At 40.2% G+C, this 22,954-nt stretch overlaps 1 protein-coding gene across 1 annotated transcript in view; it reads left to right on the top strand.

Moving 5' to 3' along the window:
- Nucleotides 1-9,325: 9,325 nt before the first annotated feature.
- Nucleotides 9,326-22,954, top strand: part of LOC104562794 (inositol 1,4,5-triphosphate receptor associated 2) — a 35,092-nt gene continuing 21,463 nt past the window's right edge. The window contains exons 1-16 of the mRNA XM_062008973.1: nucleotides 9,326-9,908; nucleotides 10,527-10,637; nucleotides 11,343-11,523; nucleotides 11,744-11,805; nucleotides 11,885-11,963; nucleotides 12,914-13,072; nucleotides 13,429-13,546; nucleotides 14,758-14,808; nucleotides 15,556-15,633; nucleotides 16,041-16,097; nucleotides 18,144-18,203; nucleotides 18,310-18,374; nucleotides 18,458-18,557; nucleotides 20,158-20,298; nucleotides 20,607-20,708; nucleotides 22,593-22,756. Coding sequence (XP_061864957.1) covers nucleotides 9,326-9,908; nucleotides 10,527-10,637; nucleotides 11,343-11,523; nucleotides 11,744-11,805; nucleotides 11,885-11,963; nucleotides 12,914-13,072; nucleotides 13,429-13,546; nucleotides 14,758-14,808; nucleotides 15,556-15,633; nucleotides 16,041-16,097; nucleotides 18,144-18,203; nucleotides 18,310-18,374; nucleotides 18,458-18,557; nucleotides 20,158-20,298; nucleotides 20,607-20,708; nucleotides 22,593-22,756 — 2,111 coding nt within the window. The remainder of the gene's footprint in view (nucleotides 9,909-10,526; nucleotides 10,638-11,342; nucleotides 11,524-11,743; nucleotides 11,806-11,884; nucleotides 11,964-12,913; nucleotides 13,073-13,428; nucleotides 13,547-14,757; nucleotides 14,809-15,555; nucleotides 15,634-16,040; nucleotides 16,098-18,143; nucleotides 18,204-18,309; nucleotides 18,375-18,457; nucleotides 18,558-20,157; nucleotides 20,299-20,606; nucleotides 20,709-22,592; nucleotides 22,757-22,954) is intronic.

Raw genomic sequence — 22,954 nt, 5'->3', positions numbered from 1 at the left:
AGATGAATACACTTGGAGATGCATCCCATTAGCCAGGTGAATACCTTCTGAATACATCAGCATCAGCCCTGTGCATTTGCAATACGTCACTTTCTTGCTAGGTGATCGATAACCACAGCCAGAAGCAGGTATTAATAATGATGATGGGTGTTTACCTAGGATAATCTAACATATATCAGTTTGCTCTTCATTGTGGGAGCTGGAGAAGTTAGTCACTTATTCTCCAGTCATAAGGGAAAAAGGTGACTTATCCAGTGTCACTTGACTATCCAGTGCTAGCTTGTTGTTATTCCTAGTGTACATTTGGATGGCACAGTTTCTTGTTTGATTCTCTAACAATCTCTTGCATCTAGTTTTTATATCCACAAGTAAAAATACAAAGTTGAATGAAAAAAAAAAAAAAAACAAAGAAAAAAGCCACCAAAAAATCCCCAATCCCTAATAGTCAGAAACATTTTTCTGTCTCAGACTGGTTGGAGTAAAAGCCCAGATCACAGACTTCAATATGTCAAACAGTGAACAGTAAACAGAAAAAAAAGGTAGGAAGCGGGAATCAGAGAAACCATTTCCATAAGCTACTTCTAAGTGATTGTTGGACTCATTGCAGTCATAGATAGTGGGTTTGATCCTCAGGCAAATGGTTGATGCCTAGACTTGCTGATTCTGTAGCTCCTTCATTTTTCCTTTGTAAAGTGGAAGAGAGAATCATGTGGAGAAACAAATCAAACATGGAGCTAGAAATTTGCTGATTAGAGGATCAGTCAATAGAAAGTGACAGCCTCACAAACGGGACCAGTCTGTGATGTAACAAAAATACAGGTCAGCCTATATGCATAACAAACACATGCTAATGTATGTGGAATCTGACTAGAGAGTGTGCAGATAGGCACTCCTATGGCTTGTTAACAGCTGTTCCCTGACACAACATGTTTGTGGAGACCACTCTGAAGCACACCGTGAAGGTGCAATTGCTCTCTCAATTTTGGAAGGATATTGCTCTGTTCTATGCTTATACCAGACAGAATTATTCATTGAATGTACAGAATTGGCAGTAGCTGCAGCTCACTCTGATAGATATGCAAGAAACAAGAGGGGAGTTCAGGTTTTGACCTAATGCAGATCTTGTGATGGCAGGGAACTGCTATTATACCTCTATCCTTCTTAAAGGACATGCCATGATACACTTTAGCCAGAAGAACGGATTCTACTTGCATTTACTTCAATATGAAGTTTACATTTTCCCTGCTCTTTTCCTCATGTTCTGACAGATCAGAGACATTTCTTGATGATGTTTAACCCTTAGCATTAGAAGGGGACTAAGCATTGCATCCAGGAGACATTTAACAAGTGCAGACTCGATAAAGAGAAAGCTACTCATCTTTTGTTTTCTGGAGTGACTTCAGAGAGTCTCTTTCTGTACATACCACAGGACTAGAATCAAAACATGCCAACATCTGAATCTGTGAAAATTAACCCCCTGCCTTTGGCATTGATCACTGTAAAATGTTTTCTCTTCACAATGGCCCTCCTTGTGGTATAAAAACCAGAATGTGTCTACTGCTGAAAATAAACCTTGGTTCTCCTGCCACTGGAATGAGACAAGTTAACACAAAATAGACTGTGAATAAAACCCACTCAGCCTTTTCTGTTGAAACTGGGGAGATGGAGAAGAGAATTCAAGGCATCGAGATTAATGTTATTACTGCACTGTAGAAAGACCACTTCAGTTTTTCTTATCTTTTGACCACTTTGCAAGGCTGAGCTCCTCTGAGTTGTTGCTGGAGCCTCACACTCTCTTCCAAACATAGCTATATTGTCAGAGTGCTACTTGCTTGGGACTTTTTTGAGGTTGCCTGGAGTGCAGCTTGGAGCTCAAAACTTCAGCTGGCTTATTATGGGGTCAGGTGACCATCAGCTCAAGCACAAATGCAGAGCTTCAGCAGCATTCTCCTCCTATTTGAAATAGTTTGAGTCCTGTACCATCAGATGTCTCAATAGCATTAAGCTGTGTAAAGGTGAATTGTTTCATTTCAACCAGTGACAAGTAGGCTACCTTGCCCAAACACTATCCAAGGCACCTGAGACTCACATAGGACTGTTAGCTGTGACACAGGGCCTGTAAGACACCCAAGACTTGCGGAGATGCTACTGAAAGGCAGGCATGATCCCTAGGGTACCTAAAATGTCACTAATTGCTTTTGAACTGAATCACTGCTACAGTATGAAGGGGAACAGGACTTCAAAGAGCACCCTCTGGCCGCAGAGTGGAGAGCATTAAGAGAGAAGGATTGATTTCTCCTCTGTATATATTTGTGTTTCTTCATTGACTTCAGACAACGTTTTATACAGATAGCACCAGGTAAAATGAACTCAGTCCCAAAATGAATTTCCATAGTAAGTTGGGGGTTTTTTTTAAAAGTTTTTATTTTTCCCTTACATTTTCTGTGCTTTTGTGACTTAAGGCCCTAAATCCATTTATTTTTACTGTGACCAGTGATTCTATGTTGCTTTGATGTTTAAAAAAAAAAAAAAAAAGTTCCAAATCACCACCCTGGAAACGTGTAAGAAGTCTGTATGCAGATTAAAGAACTACAGCTTTCTTAATCCTACTTTAATGATTGAAATTTAAAACACTCCATTTCTCCATTCATAACTCTTTCTTGTCATAATTGTGTGAGAAGGTGATCATCTTACTCTTCCCAGAAATCTAGCCATTTCTAGGGTGGCATATTTGCAAACAGCAACAGGAGGCAATACCTTGAGAAGGAAATGCATGTACTGAGAGGGTTTGCATTCACAAAAAAGCCCCATGTGAATGTGTATGGGCATATGTAACCTTGCACTCTTGAAAAATGAAGTAGCCTATAATTGGGTTATGGATCATAACACACTAAAAAACTACAGCATTTCAGGATGATGAGCTGTACATAAAACACTCACTGTCAATGCTGCCATTTCTCAGTTGATTCACATAAATGAGGAAGTGACTTTGGCATGTAATCAATATCCTAAGTAAGGGAAGTAGAGTGAAGCTTGATGTAGCAGCAGGACCCCTTGTTAGAAAGAACATAACCTATTCTTATTCTTAAAGATGATCTAAAGGGCAGAGACTGCTTATTCTGACATGTAAATGATAAAAAGCCAATTTCTGGTATTGAAATCCAATGCTGAGGTGGGTGAAAAAGTTCTCATGCGGTAGAGTTTTAACTAGTAGAGTCAAACATATATCACTGACCTGCATCAGGACCATGTACTTCCAAAATCTTTCCCTAAAAGTGTAGACTATAGTCATTGTGCCAGTCTATTTTTAAGCTGCCAGCAAGAACACCAGTGATCTGTTGCTTGCTCTTGAGAAAAGGTGTAGCTGTTGTGTGTAGGTGGCCAGCAGGTACATCAGCAAATATGGTATTCTGACATTGTCTGAGTATAAATCTCCTCAGATCTATGATCTTTGTCTCTCATCCTTATTCTCACACCCTTCATGCTTTCCGGATGGTTTGTTAACTCTTTGGGATTTACATCTCACTTCTGCCTGGCATCTTAACAGCACCTAGGGCAGTGTAGTTCTGGCTTGTACATGCTAACCATAGCATCTTAAAAGGCTCTGAACTATCTTGGCAGAGTCTGCAAAGTAAGAAATTTTCAAAAAACTAATATTGTGTTTAATTTGAAGTATGGAGATTTAAGTTAGGTAGTAAGGCAAGCTTTCTAACACTAGCACGGTGAAACAAGTTGTCTTGGAAGTCTGTGGATCTTTTATCGCCAAGACACTCAAAGAATAGATTAGCCAACTCCCTCTTTGGAGTCATTGGTAAATGGATTCTGCTGAGAAACATGGTGTTGAACCATATGACCCCACTTAACATCTTCTTTTGGTCCTAGTTTTTGTGTTCCTTCATCTTACTCTGGACTTCTACCACACAACAAGCCACTCAGACTAAGAACTCTGTGTCCAAGTTTCATATTCATCTTGTAAAACCTGCTGACTGTGCAAACCTTATCTGCAATCTATCAATATTTTTTTTGTGTGTCAGCCATTTTATGTCACACAAAATGTTTTTCACTACTATTTTTCAGAATAAGCCCTAACTTAAAGAATCATAGAAGGGGCTTTTGAAGGTCATCTAGTCCACCTCCCCTTGCAATGAGCTGGGGAAGTTTTAAGTCCGTGGTTCAGCTCTGAAGGGAAGAGAGAGTCTCTGACATAAACCAGGAGCATAATTACAGAGGTCATTAGTTGCTGGCTCAAATTTTGTCTGACTACTTTGTTGTACATTTGGCACCATATCTGTGGGCCTGATTTCAGTGTTACTGCATAGTTACTAGAGCTCTTTCCTTTCTTCAGGTCTGCAAACTGCTGTTCTAAAAGGTGTGATGATGAAGAATAAATTTCATGGAACTGTGTGGGATCTTTCTGTGCTTACACTTGTGGACATGGACGTGACTTGGGTTGGGTCTGCACACTTCACTGGCACAAAAGTGTCCAAGGGCAGATAGAAGATGTGGAGACACGGGAAGTAAAAGTTTCTGCCATGAGAGGAATATAGTGAGAGAGAAGGCAAGGAGGGAGAGGGATTGTCTGGAATTGGAAATCAAATGAAGTGCTCTCCATGGTTTTGTCTTTGCCTAGCTCTGTGGAAGGATAAAAATCATACTGGCATCCATCTCTGGCATCCATACAGCGTCTTCCTGACATAAAGGGATGCTCAGCAGCTCCTAGGATGAAGGCATTGAAGTCTTCACTGTCACTAGCCAAAGCAGTCAGCCTTCCCTCGTTGCTGAGCCCTTCTATATGCCCGTTGCCTTGCAGGCCTGGAGCTGTGGTGTCTCATCCTTGTGGCTTTCATCCCATCTCTAGTGGAGAAGTAAAGGAGAACCAGGAGCTAGGATAAGTGCTTTTTGGTGGTCTCAAGTAAAATAGCTGTCTGGTACGGGTCCTTGCAGGGCCAGCATTGAAAAATAGGAATTCAAGGAGAAACTTCTTCACTGTGAGAACGATGGAGCACTGGAACAGGCTGCCCAGATGAGTTGTGGAGTCTCTTTCTCTGGAGACATTCAAAAGCCATCTGGATGAGTTCCTGTGTGACCTACTCTAGGAGGTCCTGCTCTGGCAGGGGGGTTGGACTAGATGGTCTTTCAATGTCCCTTGCAACCCTTAAGATTCTGTGATTCTGTCATATAAGCACAGACATTTGAAAAGTGCGTTAGCAGAAGCTGTGCAGCTCTTCAAACAGGCAGGTACTACTGACTGTATCTTGCAGAACATACCTTTTTGTAATGACATAAGCACCAAAGGCCAAGGAGTCATCTGCACCAAAGGCCAAGGAGTCATCTGACCTTTTCTTCCACCCCCATGAACTTGGCAAAGAGGATTTTTGTCAAGAAGCTGCCTGGTGGGCTGAGCGTTACGCATGCAGTCGTCTCCTCTTGCCTAACTAGTAGGTTTGTCACATAGTCTCACCCATGGATCCTGGGAAGAAGTATATACTGTTACCGAGCAGCTGGATGATAACATTTTGAAGTAAACAATGGATGGGATTGGAAGGGATGAAAAAGGCAAGTTACACTGAGAGACTAAACCAGACAGTCAGGTGTCAGAAACTGAAATAACCTGCTGCATGTACTTCACAGACAAAGTGCGCAACCTATTTGAGCACGGTTGCATCCTCTTGGGCTGAATTTCTTTACCCATGCATACCATGAGGGACGGGGAGGACTCTGAAACTGTTGTCCTCAATATTTACCCATGCAAACTGAGTAAGAGCTGTACTTTAGCTTTGAATAGCATGTATTTTAATCCTACCATGCAGAAAACAGGAATTATGCTAAAATAAGAGTAGTTAATTGTTTTACACTGTTGTAACCATAATCATAATAACTTGAAACAAAGCTTGCTTCTAGAGGCAAAAGTCCAATTGAGGGAAAAATAAATGTCTCTACTTGACATACCAGATAATCAGAACAGACAGATACTTCAGATATTCCTAAAACGGGTGGTAAACCACCTCAACTGTGTCTGTCAGTGCTTACCTGTCTCAGCCCACAGTGAAGCTCTAAGCAAAACACAGTGTTGCCCAGCAAAGATGGGCCATAAGCCACATGTACTTGAACTGCACACCAGGAAAATGGAAAGAGTGCAAATTTCCTGCGGCTGGATCCCTCCCACACCACTGAAGTTCCACCTTGTTTTTCCAGAGACCAGTAAAATAGCACAATATCCAAGCTCATTCACTGTCACAGGAGAAACTAGGAGAGGTCTTCTGCTACCTGAACTTTTGCAGTAGGTGGGAAAAGTAAGAAAGAACTGTTAATAGAAGTGAGAAACATCCCAGGTACCTAAGCTGTGACATAGCAATAAGTTATATCAGTATTTTCCTCATTGTTAAAAAAAAAAAAAACCATAGAAAAGGGTAAGATATCAGGGAGACTTCAGGATGTATTAAAATTCCAGATAATTCATTTAACAGCTGCAGGGGAGATACAAAAAAGAGAAAAAAAGTAGAAGGGCTAGAAAGCTAGAGACTGATGCTTGATTTGCACCTCCTTGAAGCTCATTTCCCCTCTCCACCTGAGAGATGGGTGGTAGGCAGCAACAGGTGTACCTTGTAAAGTTGATTTTCCAGCAAATGAGCCTTCTGCTAATTGGAGTCCCAAAGTTTATTCAATTGGCCCTCTTCAGAGGAACAGCTAAAAGAGCTTTTGTTGCTGTATGCTCTCTCTGGTGCATAAGAAGTGAAGGTGCTTTTTCGTGTGCTAGTGTAAGTATAAGGTCTTGGATTATTGGCTTGTTTGGGGGTTTTTTTTGGATGAGGAATTACAAGCAATACTTAAAAATGCATTGTAGTTAAAAAGACTAATATTTGAGGGTTCCTTACGTTTCCTTGAAGGCTCTTGTGTCCTTTTGCAAATTGCGATGTTTGTAAGTTTTCCTTTGAAAAGATAATCTACATCTCTAATATAGAAAGCTACTTCAATGAATTGGCACTTATTTTTAAGGAATAAATCTTTTAAAACAGTGGTAGCAGTAAAAAGCAGCCTCTTCTCTAAAATTATTCAGATAATCATTAGGGTAAATGTTGCTACTAGTAGAAACAATGGTAGAGAAATCAACTTGGGGATCTTAACCACACATGCATAAAACCAACCTCTTGGCATGCAGGAAGCTTGTAATGACTCAATCTAAATAAAACTTTGAGTATTTATGTCTATTGCAATCCAGATCAATAAATATTTAAATGTGGTTTTTCTCTGTACTTCACATGATTATATAAGTGTCAACTACTGTTAAATGCTGGTAAAGTATGTTGCTATTTTTCAGAAAATCACTGAGGTTTTTACCATCTAAAAGAAGGGAGCTAACTTCTTGGGGAGGTTGCTTCATTTTGTTTCTGGGTGCACAGTTTGAGTAGAAAGGTATAGTTGACTAAAGTCTATATCCTTCTGGGGTCAAGTTGGTGTTTCTATCATACATGGGGAAATCCCTTCAGGGTACAAGGAGGTGTATTCAGCTTTTGCAGGCAACTGAACTCACATGAACATCCTGTCTCTTAAGCTCTAGTTATAAAGCAATGATTTAATTTTCCTCTCTCCTAACCTGAAGAGAAGGTTGGCCTGTGATAGTGCTATTTGCGGGCTTGGCTATGAGTAAAACCCACTCTTGGAGCACCTGAGGAAGGTTCTTGCCAGTCATGTAGTTTATACAGTTGACATAAACTGGACTCCTCCCTGCTTCTCTGCTTCTTTCTTTAAAGCAAGTGTTGTGTTTTGTGAGTAGTTTGGGTTTTTAACATTGTATGTAATCGTGTGGAGAGAAGCAATACAGTGTATTTTCAGAGCTGAGAACTTGAAAGTGACCAAGTGGGAAGATATGTACGTAACTGAAATATTGAGTGCGAATGGTCACTGAAAATCTGATTCTTGGGATCTTTAGCTATCTTTATCTGGTACTCTTATTTTTAAAAGTAATATGTCTCTTATAATGATCTAGATGACATATCTAATTTCTAATAGTATTGCTTGTTTTGCTTTTACTTCTTTCCAATGACAAAAATTCAGTTAAGCTGCTAATGCCCATCACAGAGCTTTGATAAGTCCGACTGCACTCACTGGGTTGCACTGGCTGGTGGATAGTCTTTCTCACTGCTGGTGTTTCAGCAGATACTTTTTGAAGGTGAGAAACTGCAACAGAAGTCCACAGGAGGATTGTGTTAGGTGAAAACTTACAACTACTCAGTTTAGAGAAAATGATTGCAAATTGCATGCTAGAGATGCCTGTCTCACTTGAAATGTGGCTCTATTCTTGCAAACTGTACCTTCCATGACTTGGTCATACACACACAAGCTCATCTTATTGGAAATACCTGTTCTCCCAGGCAATGTTTTAAAAGACACAAACACAAGTAGAACTGAAGAGCATGTTTCTTGGAATTCCCTGTGTGATAGCATGACCCACTGTAGTTGTGGTTAAGTAGTAAAAGAAAGAACTGGATTTTGGGTTTTTGTTCTTGTAGGCTCACTGAAATTCTGAAACCCTTGTGCTTGCTTTTCCTGCCTCCTCACACTCACCAACCCAGTACCAACAAAGAGCAAACACAAAAAGACACTAATATTTTCCTGAAAGAAAATGTCATGTAAATCTTGGCTTCTGAAACCTGTCATCATGCAGCTCCAGAAAAGCTGCTGGCTCAGTACTTCAACTGATTTGTGTAACTGTGGCTGCAGGGTCACTTGGCAGCTACCAGAAGAGATCAGAAACTGACAGTGTCTAGAGCTGTTGGAGATAACTGTCCAGCTATTTACTGAAGATATTGCTGTTAGATGTGAGCAAAATGCCATGGAACCAGGGAAGGAAATATGTGCTACAAATGTCATCAGAGATAATAGTCACAACAATTGTGTGAGGCTTCTATTTCTTTTTAACACTTTTTACGCCAAAAAAAAAAAAACCACCAAAAAAAACCAAAACCAAAAGTCAACTCAAGGAATCCTCAGTAAAATTCAATTTGGGATAAATTGTTCTGCGCGGCAGTGCTTCGTCCTTCCTTTAATCTGAAAAGATAGCTGCTAGGCTGCAGGGAGTTCAGGATTATTTTTTGTTTCCTCTCCGCTCCCTGATGTAGTTATTGTGTTTAAGAATAAACAGTGAGATTTCTGAAAGTATTTCCTCTGGCACGTGGACCAAAGTTTTTCAATCCCCTTGGTACCAAAACTCTAAGTTGCTTGTTGAACGGAAAAACTGCTGCAAAGAACAAGTGTATGTTGATCCTGCTGACTCATATATTGCTGCTATTCTTTCCAGGTACTGTGCAAGAGAGGGGAATTTATAATGTCTTCAGAACATGGAGCTACCAAACGGCATCATAACCCAGTGAATAGTATATGCAGAAAGATCAAATCTATCCAAATGATGGACCAAGTCTCTAACTCTGCTTTTCAGATACCAAAATTTCAGTCCCGCAACTTTGACCACCCACAGTGCAACACCAAAAAAGATCTAGAAGAAATACTGAAGAAAAGAATTTTTAGAAGTAACAATAGTACTACTACGTCCTTAATCAGTCTCAGCAGTGACAATGTTTTCTCTGCAGACTTGCCGTTGTCGCCTTGCCTTGGGTGCCTCTCTGACGTCTCTTCTGCGAATGATACCTATTCAGTCATTAAAAGCGAAGAGAGATCCGGCAATTTGTCGATGCATGTATGCCCCACAGAGAACTGTTCTTCATCTTACCTCATATGCAGAGAGGCCAACAACCAGAAGAAACTGCATGCTTTATCAAATATAGAATCTAAAGATTTGCCTCATGAACAGAAGTACCTTACATCAACTCCAAATTTATGTTTCTTTACATCTGATAAAAAGTCAGAAAGTGCTGTGATCCAATCTCCTGTGTCAAAGAGATTATCTTTTGGTACATTTTTTTTGGTTTCTTTTTCTCTTTTTTTGTGGTGGCTTTTTGGTTCTGTTTTGTTGGGGTGGGATTTTTCTTGTGTTGGTTTTTTGTTGGGTTTTGGGTTTTTTGTGTTTTGGTGTGTTGTATTTTTTTTTTTCCTTAAAGGATTGTTTTCTTAAGAACTTGATCTGTCTGTGGTGATTCCTCTGCAATGTATCTGGAGAGGGAAGGAAAAAATAGCTAGCTGCTTAAAATGTTCTGATTTATACTTTTACTTCATGCAAGAGAATAGCTGGCCTTGCCAAACACGCATGTCTGAAGTAGATGTATAAACCAGGTCTCAACTTGGAGACTCCAACTAAGACTAGTTGTTGGTGTTATTTGGCACTAAAAGTGCTGGTTTTATTGGCAGTGGTGGAGATCTGTTTGGTTGGTTTGGGTTTTTAATAACTTTTTATTAAAAAAAAAAAACCAAAACAAAACAGCCCTAAGCAAAGTATCCTTCAAGCTGTGGTATGCTATGTGGATGCTGTGCTTGGAATAGCTTGTGCTATTCCAAACACAATAGTTAGAAGCTGTAGCGCATGACAGTTACTATGACCAAATAAAGATGGGCAATAAACTTCCTCTTCATAGGATGGAAGCAGTTCCTGCGTTACAAAGCTGACAGCATGGCGAATGTGAGCTGGATCTGTGAACAAGACCTACTGACCAGTATCTTCTGTGCATGTGATACAGACCATACAGGTTTACCAGTGGCTCTTCCTTACTCTGTTTTATTCTCCCCTCAACAAATTTTCAAGGCTGAGATTTTATTACAATTCCTGTGTCACGTCAGTCTAAGCATATCACAGTCTGGCTGGCTCCCTTAGCTACATGGCTGTTTGTGTGGCAGACGTAGAATAAATGTCTGTGCCTCTTTTGTGTGATGCCTGCCTCTTCCCTTCTCCTTCCCCTTCCACCTATTGATGATCTTTGCTGTACTTTAGTGAAGTAGTGGAGAGTTGTGCTTCAACAAGCCATCAACCTCATTGGAGATGACTGTTTGTTTCTTTTAGGCTTTTACCTATTAGAAAAGAGAACTTTGGGAACTTCTGAATTCTGCCTGAAACATGACTAAAAGTGGTCGATAATGGAATCCATTTAGCAGAGTAAGATCATGTCAGTCACAGGATTTGTCCAACTTGATAAGAGATCTGGAATTGATAACATAGCAAATGTGTCACTTCTTAAACTGAACTTTTCCCCTTCTGTCTTAGAAAAACTGAACAAAAGCTCCTAACTATTCCTTTGCAGGTAGCCTTAGGTCTGCAGGGATCAGTTGTTTGTCTACAGTTTTCAAAGGCAATTGAATAAATGTTAGTGCAGCCCAGTAACATGCCTTTTTACAGCTCTTTACAATGGCCTACAAGACTTCAGAGTCTGGCACGTCAAGACCTGTATCTATTTTAGGAAAAGTAGCAGTTTCCAAGATAGCTGATTGCCTGAGACAAACAATTAGTTGGGAATCAGAAGACAGTGGTCTTGAAGAACTATGCAACATGCTTGACCCAGAGCAGAAAGATGTCTCCGTGGATCTGGAAACTTATCATGCCATTATGAAGGAGTGGATCGAAGACTATAAAAAAAAATGGTAATAGCATTATGTCAATCTATCTCATAAAGGCTTTGATGAAGACAGGAGAGTAGAAAGTTCTTTTGTGGCTTGTGATTCTGTAGTCTGGAACAAAGATGATATCGGGACATTGTGACATCAGCATGGATTTTTGACTGAAAGCTTTTAGATGTTATAAAGTTGGTAAGCAATCCAGTGTCGTAGTGATCTTGTGACTCTTGATGCTTCCTTGTTTCAGGGAGGAACCGGCAGCAAGCATGGAAGGTCTAGAACTGAAAGTGCCTCAAAACACGCCTGAAGGTGCAGACCATTTTATTCTGTTTTTATTCAGGAAAACTCCAATTTCTTACTCTAAAACAGAAAACCTTACCTGTTTCAGAGAAAGAGACACATGTCTGGATGAATATTACGTCAGGAAGCTTAGAAGCCTTTGGGGGTGACGTGTCTAAAGGAGACATGTAAGTCCATTTAAGCAACTCTTTCTCAAACTCTAGTGCTCTCCACTTTGAATTACTTGAAAGCAACTCACAGGACCACTGTTTCAGCAATCTTGGCAGAATTTCTAATGCTGACCTCAATCTGCACTAGTTCTTGATACTATCATGATCTTCCTCACAACTTTTGCACAAACTTTAAAGACACACCAATATCTTTTTCCTGCTGGTTATTTTGTGTCCATTTCCTTTCTTAATTCGCTGTCATTAGACTTTTGCCACGGGGTTTTGTTTCTGTTTTTACTTTTTAAACTGATTCCTTTCCTTCACAAAGTTATTAGGTGTGTGGCAATAGTATCACCTGAAGATGTGGTCCTTGCTTTTGGGTTTTTGAGTTTTTTATTTTTTCTTAGTCACAGCTCTGACTTGGATTCTGTTTAATAGGAAAGCACTTAAACACTGGAAGTTTCAAAGAGAAGTTTTGCATTTTCTATGTAGTCAAAAAAACCTTATGCCCCTCTTTCTGATGCTTCCCTGTCATTTCTCAGGATTTCAAAAGGGCAATCCATGTTCAAGTTGCAGTTGGAAACCTGAGGAGAGATGGATTAGGGGAAAAGAGAGGATTCAGAAATTGTGGAGTTAATAAAGGAAGTATTAGTAGTGGCCTAAGGGGTGATCAGGAAAAGCTTAAGATACTGTCCTACAGACATACAGATGTGGCACTTGTGTGGTGGCATAGTGCAATTGCAGGGAGCATAAAAATCCCTAAGTAATTAAAACAGCTCCTGGTGTCCATAGAACTAGAGAATTGATTTGAAGATCATCTCTGTGCAGAGCAAAGACACTGTACACTGCAGTCTTAACAATCCTCTGTGGGCTCAACTCTTGCCTCCTTGAGTGCAACATCAGGACACAAATCTAAATATAAATCAAAACACATTTCTTAATCTTTTCTGGTTTTGTTATTGGAACAGGGAGACTTCTGACTTGATAACCTGTATTGCGGACCTGCAGTACAACAATCAGAAGCTTCAGGAGGAGAACAACAAGCTGAAGCTCACCCTGGAAGCTGTGGATGAGACCAACACCAAGACACTGGCAGATAACGAGCATCTGCTTCAACAAATAAAAAGGTAGAACCCTGATGACACCAGTGTTTCTGTGCTCAGGTAACCTGATATATTTGACTGTAACAAGCTAGGTTTTTAGGTGGTTGCAAACACAAGTGTGCTATCTTGGATGTTATGTTTGCCCAGGGTTTCATCGTTTACTAAGAGTGGAAGTGAGTAATACATACAGGGTAAATCTGTGAACCTCTACGTACTGGATAAAAATGCTGGACTTAAACTTGATTGTTGTTCTTCTATCTGTGCCAAAGAATAAATCTCTTGTGGCTTCTAAAAATACCTTTTCTTGGTATTTCAAGCCTATTTAATGTCCAATGGTAACTTGCTGAAGTTTCTCTGGATTTACTTCTCCCTAAACACAGCATCCAGCATTCTGTGCTGAAAGCCAAATCACTGGAAGAAGAACTAGAAGAAGCAAAAAGCAACCTGAACCTGTCGGAAGAGAAGAGACAGCAGATTCTCTGCCAAAATAAACAGCTAGTAGGTGCTCTTGTTTCTTAGTTGTTTTGTACAGCATTTTGTACCCTGCTGTAACAAGTGTGACCGTTCAGACTAAAAATCAGTAGTATGACCTTCTCTGTACCAGGAGGTACTGAGACGTTTTGAGGATGTTTGAAGTGTGATTCTTTAGTGTTACCACAACATTGTGAAGTTTTTGCATGGAAGTTTCTTTAAGCTATTGTCAGTTACAATTAAGAATACCATTTAAAGGACCAATTTGATGTGTATTTATGCTTAAAGACAGCAACTGTTATGCTGCCATAACTGAGCTGTAACTGTTCTGCTATTGGTGTTGTCCTGACAAAAATTCACATGGTTTTCCAGAACCAGCCAGGACAGGAAACTAGGTTCAGATACCCACACAAAAGGGCCATTTTGGAAAACAACTCTAGATTATACTGTCAATGTCCATAGGGGCTGGCAGTTATGACAAAGGCCTGTCAGAAACTTGTCCATTCTGGCTGACTGATGGAAGCCAAGCAGTGCACACACGTTGGTGTGTCTCAAACAGCACGAGTTGCCTACATGAGATCATCTGAATGGCACCCCAGGTGTCTGAGAGGCAAAGTCTGTCAGAGGCAGAAAACAGATGGGTAATGAGGCTGATGTGGCTGTGGATTTAGCAGGTGCTGCCAGACACCAGAGCGCAGGCTCTCCAGAGAACATATGTTTGTGTTGCTGCCATGCATGTTGCTCACACTACAGTGGCAGTGCTGTGTCTGACTGTGTGGGCATTTCTGTAAATTGGTGGTCCTTTAGTTTAGTTCCCCATGCAGTGAAGACCCAGAGTGAAATGTGTCTTCCTTCATGGCTGATATTAAAAAAAGTGTAGTGTGGCACATATGCTTAATGCAAACTTAGAAAGCACAACTAGACTGGCTCACGCTGGCCTTAAATACCTCCCTCCTGTCATCTAGTGGTCCAAGTTTTACTCTGATTCGAAATGCCTGCATCGAACGCTTCAGTTAGGGTTCATGAGCTGGATCAGTCTCAGCACTCACCTTTTTGTCCTCCTTTCTGAAGCAAAGGTTGTGCATTGCCACTGCTGCTTATTGGGATCTAGATATTTTCGTGGTCTGTTGTTTCTTTGGCTTAGCTTGGCTTTGAATGTTGAACTTGATGTGCTAAAAACTGATTTTTTTTTTTTTCTTCTCTCTCTCTTTTTTAAATTTTTTTATAAACCCGATCAGGAAAAAGAAAATCGGTCTCTCATCGTCAAAATTGCTTCTCTCCAGGAAGAGGTAAAATAAATAATGGAAATACATGTTTGTGTTTAGCTAAAAGCTCATCATGAAGAAACTAAATGTCAGGCTTTGAATTCTGATGTGCTAATTTAGGTTTTCAAAATATCTTGCGTTTTACAAGGGTGACTTGGGGGTTCCGCTCACAGCTGGATCCATTGACTTTGGCCAAGGACCTATAGGAGGCTTTAGGGAATGTACTGCTAATGAAGGTGTACCTCTGGGCTACTTTATTTCATTAAGTTGCTATTAGGTGACAAAATGTTTAATACTTGTTTACAGCCTGTGTTTTAGACTATTTAGGATGAAATAGAGAAACAGGTTAAATCATACGAAGAAGCACCTCATGGATTCAGGACTCTATTACCTAACAACATGGCAGTAATCGTTCTCTGCACGTTTACCATGCTCAAGATTAGTCTTTCCAAACAGCTGTTAAACTCCATGTTTCCAAATAAAATTCTCATGCTGCAGGCCTTAAAAACTTTTCTTTAGATTTGCAGGTGTAGTAGCGCCTATAAATTACATTTCAAGGTTTTCTCTTTTAACAGTGCACTGGAGAAAACAGGGGAGGAAACAGCAGAAACAGTTTCAATGGGGCATGCACATACAATGTGTGTGCATAAATGCTGGTAGTGCTTTAGAGTAGGCAGCATGTAGGGGGTGGAGATGTCATCTTGCCTGGTTTCTTCAAGGAAAAGCTGTCAATCCATTCAGCTGTGCCGAAATACTCTGTATCTTGTTCAGGATATTAGGAGTAGCATGGACACCGATGGACTTGAAAAGAAGATTTTGGAGCTGTCTGAAAACGTAGCAGAACTTCAAGTAAGTGTTTCAGCTCTAGGAGGAATAAAAAGTCAGCCTCTACTTTACTTGGATCTAGTGATGGGAATATCTGCTTCTGGAAGACAGATGTCTCTGAACCTGTCTGTATTAAAGAACCACAGTGCAATCGCAGCTTGGACAATGTGACAAGCTTTACTAAGAAAGTTGCTTCTGGAGGGTGTAAACTAGACTAATTAAACAAACCCCATTTTCATCCTTTCCAGTAAGTTAATTGGATGTGAGGTTGGACATTCAAAACACATTATCAGGTATCCAAAGGAGGAATCCCTTTTTTCCTAAGCAAAGAGTGCTGGTACCCTTTCCCTCTTCCAAGTAGGAGACAGGAATAGACTTGTGTTATAGTACATACTGGTGACTGGAATGATATTTGACTTTTTGTTCTTTAGATGCAGGCACATATCTATGAGAACACCATGGTAAAGAAAGAGGCAAGTTTGATCCAGGTTAGTTGCTTTACTTTGTTACTGTCTTGACTGAAAATACGGACTACGAGATGATTTGTGAAAAGATGATGCTTCACTGTGGTGCTTTTATTTCTACTGTTCTCACACTACAGGACCTGATCCTATAAATGGCTTAAAGTAGGTGAGGTTTACTTTAGGACCTGGTTATGAGTCAGCATGATTAAAGGTTTCAGGATTCTGCCTTTTATTTTAAAAAAAATTAAAACCACACTATATTAAAACAAAATAAATTTGCAAACTTCAGAAAAATATACAGAAACTTTTAATGGCTGCTTCCTTCAACAGTGGGCAAAAGACTACCTGCAGAAGATCCTTTCTTCACCTTCACGTCTTTGACACAAAATTGAACAACCAGTGCAACTAGAAATAGTTATGCAGAACCCACTGCAAAAGCAAATTTCTTCTTTCTCATTACTGAGGTGTAATTATCTAGGCTTTGCTGAGGAAACGTTTCTGATGGTGTTTTTAAACTCTTGTTTTGTATTATAAAACAGAGACATAAGACTACACAAGGGTATTGGCATTGTCTGGATTCATGACCTATGCAAATAGGCTTCTAGACTAATTGAGTTTTTATTCAGAGGAACATGTTCTAAATCTGCTCATTAAATATTTGACTATGAGTCTGTCTGCAAAAAAAGGAGTGCAGCTGAATTGAAATAGTGACAAGAGAATCTAATTTCAATGTGATGTAGCTAGGGGGCTTTAATAGGTGGTTTGGGGTTTTTACAAGAAGCAGTTAAAGGGCACAGATTAACTAGCTTAAACCCAAACCAACCTGCAGCTTCCACTTTCTTCTCCTTTAATGATACAACGCTTATGTGGTCTCTTGTAGTATCTTTTTATTTTGAAAAAGCATTTTTATTCCATTGACTAAACATGAATACTGAAAGCAGACTGCTAGATTGCACGTTCTTGTAGATAAAGGTGACTGATTTGTATAATCTTGAAGAAATTGGCGTGGAAAACTGACTTTGCTTGTTAACAAGCCTTTGGGATAAGAAAAAACCCCTCTCATAGTCCTTTGTCCAAAGATAGATTGGATAAGATTGATGGTAGCTGAAAATTATTATGGCAACTTTTTTAGGCCTGCAGAAGGTACATGAAGATAGAGTAACAATTCTAATTTTCTTTTTAAGGAAAAAAACCTTTCTCACCATCCTTCAGTTGTCTCTGCCGAGGCTGGAAACCTGACTCTATAACCTCACTTTTAGTGCTTTACTTTATGTATGTTTCATCTCTTTAAAAAACTTCAGTTATTTTTAGAGAGAAAGAGTAGGAAAAAGTCATAAAAGGGATGAGAGGATCAGAGTTCCCACCTGAAGTTCCGGTTTCCTCTAAGAAAGGCTCTGTTTGTCTGTGCAGCCTGTTGTGACAGTGTAATGTGACTGAATCACAGAAGCCCATTGCTAGTCTGTGATGCTAAGAAAGCTAATACTTCTGCTAACCCCTCAGTCTTACCACAAAGGTTGGTACGTTTCCTATCAGCCCTTCCATTAGGTGGTGTTTAATCTGCAGAGCCTTGCACTCTGTGCCTTTAGTCGTGAAACTTAGAGCAGTCTCTGAACACTGCAACTTGTTTTAAGGGTCAGCTGGGACTAAAACTCATTCTAGGCATACTATAGTCCAGGTTTTTCAGCCAAAACCAGAGTGCTTCTATCTAGCTTTGTCTACTAGTGCTGGTACAGTACAGAAACCAGGTAAGTCATAATTTTAGACACAGTACCTAGAAAGAGGTTTTCTGTCTCTTAATTTAAGGAGTTGCATAGAAAAGGCCTTACGAGTGCTCTCTGTTAGCCAGTATGTAAGGCAGTTGACTGTGTTTTTATATTTGCAATTGTCTTTAGGTTAAGTAATCAAGTTGCTGCTCAGACCTAAGTTGTACAGCTTACTGCTGTGACGTAGGATAGGGAACAGTGTTATTTTGGTTACAAAGTATCATAATACCTGTATTACAAATGCACTTCAACGCGCCAGTTGTCAGGTTCTGTATCTTAAAGGTTCTTTTCTCGACGATCTCTGCAGAAGGAGCAGGACATCAAAGAATTGAAGTTAACCATTGCAGAATATTCCTCAATAATAGAGGTACAGGACTGAGTTTAGTTTTTTACTCTAAGCAGAAAGCATTAATATCCTGTGCGGATTCTGCACGACAAACTAACATTCTGACCACATCTGATGTATGTTTTAGACTCTGCGGGCAGAAAAAAATAAGCTACTGGAGAACATGCACTACATGCAGCAAGAGCTGATCTCGTGAGTATTGTGAACAAGTCCCAAAAAATGCAGTTCATCAAAAATAAAAAAGGGCTGATATGTTTTTTTTCTGTTTCTTTTAGAAATGAGTTGAGTTTCCCATTGCTGTGTAAATTTACCAGTAATGTCCCTGAAGGCATGAATTCGCTGCACTGTGAACTGGAACTTGCTCAGTCTTCTGAGGTATGAATCAAATGTTTATTGAATCTCATTCCAGTTGTCTTGCATGAGTAAAGGAATAACAAAGCTCACTTACTGCAGATCCTTGGTCACTCTGGAACTCAAAGCCATTAATGCCAGCACACAAGCATATACTGTGAAGGTTACAATACTCTTCCAAGTATGTTGGAGAACGTCCAAAGAAAAGCAAGCAAAACACTCAAATGTAAAAAAAGAGACCTACAAAGTAAATCTATCATGCGTTTAGCTGGCAGAAGAACAGACTGATAGAAGATAGGAGTTTTCAAATATATAAGGACTATTATGCCAATAGTAGAAGAAAGAGTGACCTCTGTGTGGACATAAACAATGATTTTTTCAGTTTCAAGTGATGAGAATTCTTTTTCCTTGAAGTTTAATATAGTGAAAAAGAGAATGATGCTTTAGAGTAGGCATCCTGACAAGCTTTTAGAGCTTGTAGAACTTTGAAATTTATTCTTTAGAAACTCAGATTCTGTAGATACCATTCCCTTGTCCCTCAGCAACTACAACGGAGATTGATCTTTAGAAAGTCCTGTCCCTTTCTTCCCCTTCTTTCTCCTCCTCTCATGAGGTCTTTGGATAATGACTTTAAGGACAACAGGAGAGGTGTGCTTCTGAGTCTGACATAGCCTGCAAAAATCTTAGAACTGCAGTGAAGCCTGTTGGTTTGGAGTTTTAGTGTCTTCCATGTCCTCTGCAGAACACCCAGCAGGTGGTTTGGTGACTCTTGGGAACGACTTCTTTTTTATTAGACATGCTTCACACAACACTGGAAGTGTGGTCTCTAATTTACCGTTGTCAGCTTTTCAGCACTCTAATGGAGAACTACTGGGGGGAAAAACTGTTTACCATATACGTTATGGTTTTGGTTCAGATTTCTATCTGGACTATCTGTGCCCATTTCCCTAAAGACAATTCCATGAAGTCCCATCCTTCCTTACTGTCCTATGTTTCCTTCAGATGTAAGCTGTACAGCAGAGATGATGATAAATATATGCTATTGCAGTGATGTATTGATTTATAGCATTGTAAGACTTCACTGTGCTGCTACTTGCTTTTGTATGTGTGGTGCATTTGCAAAGAGTTTGGATTTTGCAGCTGAAAACATCTACTAACAGACTAAAAGTACAGGCCTAGAAATGAGGTATATTTGGCTAGGCAGCTCTGTTTGAAAAATAATGTGTTCTCTGCTACTACAGCTCCCTACAGCCACAGTGAATCGTCATGTTTAACTCTCAAATGAGACCAAATTCCAGCAAATCACCTGTAAAGTAAGTAAGGGCTCAGCTTATTCAGAAGAGACTTTACCAAGTGATGAAGAAAGATAACTAATTATTTACTTCCTCTTGCCTACTCTTGATGTGAACATTTGCATTGGATCACTCAGAAGCTTGGCTGGCTTTTCTTGAATCCCCATGACGTGATGGTTTTGAAAAGCTTTTACAAATTTCAAGTTTCAGTAGCTCTGACCTTCTGGTAAATACGATGCAGGGATACTTCAGAAAAGTCTAAATGTCACCGATGCTGGTTTGTAATAAGGAGATGTCAAAATAAACTAGCTGGCTCTTCTCTCTCTTCAAAGATAACCAAGACCGAGTGGACATCCCTGGATGAAACATTGGACCGTGAAGTGCTGATTTTACTTCAGGGACCTGAGCATGTGGGAGAAAAATTTAAGGCTGTCATGCAAAACCTGGTCAGTGGCAGAGCTTACTTGAATAAAGTTGGGATCTTCTATCAGCCTTTTAATTAGGATTTCTCCAGGCACCGATAATCGGATCATATTTATTCTTTTTGAAAAAATAAGAATAGCTTATTGGGGGGTGAGAGCAGATGGGCAAATATACTATAACAACATTACTTGACATCTACTGTAACTTATGAGCTGAGTAATTCTAGACAGTGTTCTGTCAGACTAGTACTGGAAGTGCTAGAGTTTGGGGTGTTTTGTTTTTTTTAAAGGAAAGAGGTGGTTGTTTTATTTTGAGGTATTTGGTTTTGTTTTTTGTGGGACTTGTTCTTGTTTTTCAGCAAGAGGAAGTCTCTGAAGCAAAGGAGCTTGTCATTACTTATTTACAATGGGTAAAAGATACGGATGGGAACATGCAAAAGGCTTGGGAAAGAAAACTTATGGTAAGTAACTGTTCTCTGAAGCTTTTTTATGAAGTAGTGAGGATTTCACAAAACTCAAGGTGAGTTATCGTACAGCTTCAAGTTTTATAAACTAATTGCTTGACCATAGCAGTCCATTTAAGAGTCAGGGGGTTGTATAGAGAGAAACATCTTGTGTGGATTTTTTGAGGAGGAAGGGGATGATTAGTTTTCACTGAAAATGCTGTACCTTTCATGACTTCTCTTTGCAAGATCTCACTTGTCTAAAGCTATCCTTGCAAGAAATGGTAGGTGAAGCAAATCAATTTGAAGAGGAAAAAGAGGTCCGATGACAACCTTATATTGTGTGAAATATGAAGCTTTTCTGCCTGCTGCATGTTTCTGTGTACCAAGAGCCCGCATTTTTCCTTGTGTTCTGAATGTGACTGGTAGTAGATGCTAAAGAGATTAGCTTCATAACTGATTTTCTAAATCAAAAGCTTCAGAGGGTTTGCTCCCTTCTAAAAGGCAAAGTGTTCTCTTTTGCTAGACGTGCTCCACAGGAAAAGTTTCTGCAGAAATATATTTTACAACTTAATCATGCATGATCCAGCTCTAGTACTGAAAAATGTTGTAGCTTGCCCTCTTCATCTTTCCTGGGCAGGTGGGAGCAATGATTGGAACCAAGCAATCCTGCAGTCAGCATTGGTTAGTTTATTGCCAAACAGGACTCCTAGGTCTCTCTCTGCAGAGCTGCTCTCCAGCAGGTTAATCCCCAGCCTGTACTGGTGCCTGGGGTTGTTCCTTCCCAGGTGCAGGACTCTGCACTTGCTTTTATTGAACCTCATGAGATCGAAGCTGGTCTCTCAAGATGGTTGAGATCCAGCTGAATGGCAGCACAGCCTTCTGGGGAATCGGCCAGTCCTCCTAGTTTGGTGTCATCAGCGAACTTGCTGAGGGTACGCTCTGTCCCCTCATCCAGATTGTTGACGAAGATGTTGAACAAGACTGGCCCCAGAACTGATCCCTGTGGAACTCCACTGGCCACAGACCTCCAACTCGATTCTGTCCACCCTCTGGGCTCTGTCATTAAGCCAGCTTTGATCCACCTCACTGTCACCTCATCCAATCCACATCAGCTGAGCTTTCTGATGAGGCTGTTAAGGGAGACAGTGTCAAAAGCCTTGCTGGAGTCAAAGTAGACGACATCTGCTGCTCTCCCCTAATCTAGCCAGCCAGTTATGCACTCATAGAAGGCTATCAGGTTGGTTAGACAGGATTTTCCCCTTGGTGAATCCATGTTGACTCCCCCTGATAACCATCCTCTTCATATGTTTAGTGACTACTTTCAGAATGAGTTCTGCCATCACCTTTCCAGGGATGGAGGTGAGGCTGACCAGCCTCTAGTTTCCAGGGTCATCCTTCTTGCCCTTTTTGAAGACTGGCATGACACTGGTCTTTCTCCAGTCCTTGGGCACCTCGCCTGTCTTCCATAATTGTTCAAAAATGACTCAGAGCATCATCAATTGCATCAGCCAGCTCCCTCAGCACTCAAAGCATTAACGTTGGGCAAGAGTCTAGCCTGTTAGATTCAGGAGTTAGAGGGCATAGGTATGAAGTTTAGGAGCTTTTTTTACCTATTAGACTAAACAAAACTTGGTTTAGTACAGAACAACCACGTTGTAATTTCTTCCTTATTAAAACTTATTTTTTCCTCATTTTTTTTCTCTCTCCCCTTCCCCACTCTAGTGCAAAATATTGTCAATTGGCCAGCTTTTTAATTGCTGATAGTGTTGGATGCAAGAGATGGTACTAAAACAATGGAATAGGGAAATCAATTCTCATTGTGTAGATTGGGGCTTTGTTTTAGTTTCTGGCTCTGCTCCTCATCCAACCACATGACAACTCAGTTTCAAAATTCCCTAGGCTCTCAAGCAAGAACTTGGAGAAAAGATACACCTTTGGACCCAGAAACTTCATCTCCTGGAAAAATATAAGGAATCCCTAGATAAGGATTTTATTCAAATGGCAAGCAACCTGAGGACAGCCAAGACACAGAAACTTCACCTAAGGAAAGAGCTCTCTGCCAGGTACCTCTTCAAAGCCCATGTGGTATTCTTTTGTTCATTTGGGTTTCTTGTTTGCTTAGTTTTGGGGGAGTGGGTATGCCAGAGCTAGTGCATAGCAACTGTATTGCACTTTTGCCTGGCTTATCTTCCACTTAATGTTGTTAATGTAGGCCTCCCATAGGCTCTCCCTTCACTTTGAAAAGAGTTGACAAAAATACT

The sequence above is a fragment of the Colius striatus genome, chromosome 1 (assembly GCF_028858725.1).
Source record: "Colius striatus isolate bColStr4 chromosome 1, bColStr4.1.hap1, whole genome shotgun sequence".
NCBI lineage: Eukaryota > Metazoa > Chordata > Aves > Coliiformes > Coliidae > Colius > Colius striatus.
Note: the sequence above shows the minus strand (reverse complement) of the source record. Positions and strands in the feature narration are given on the sequence as shown.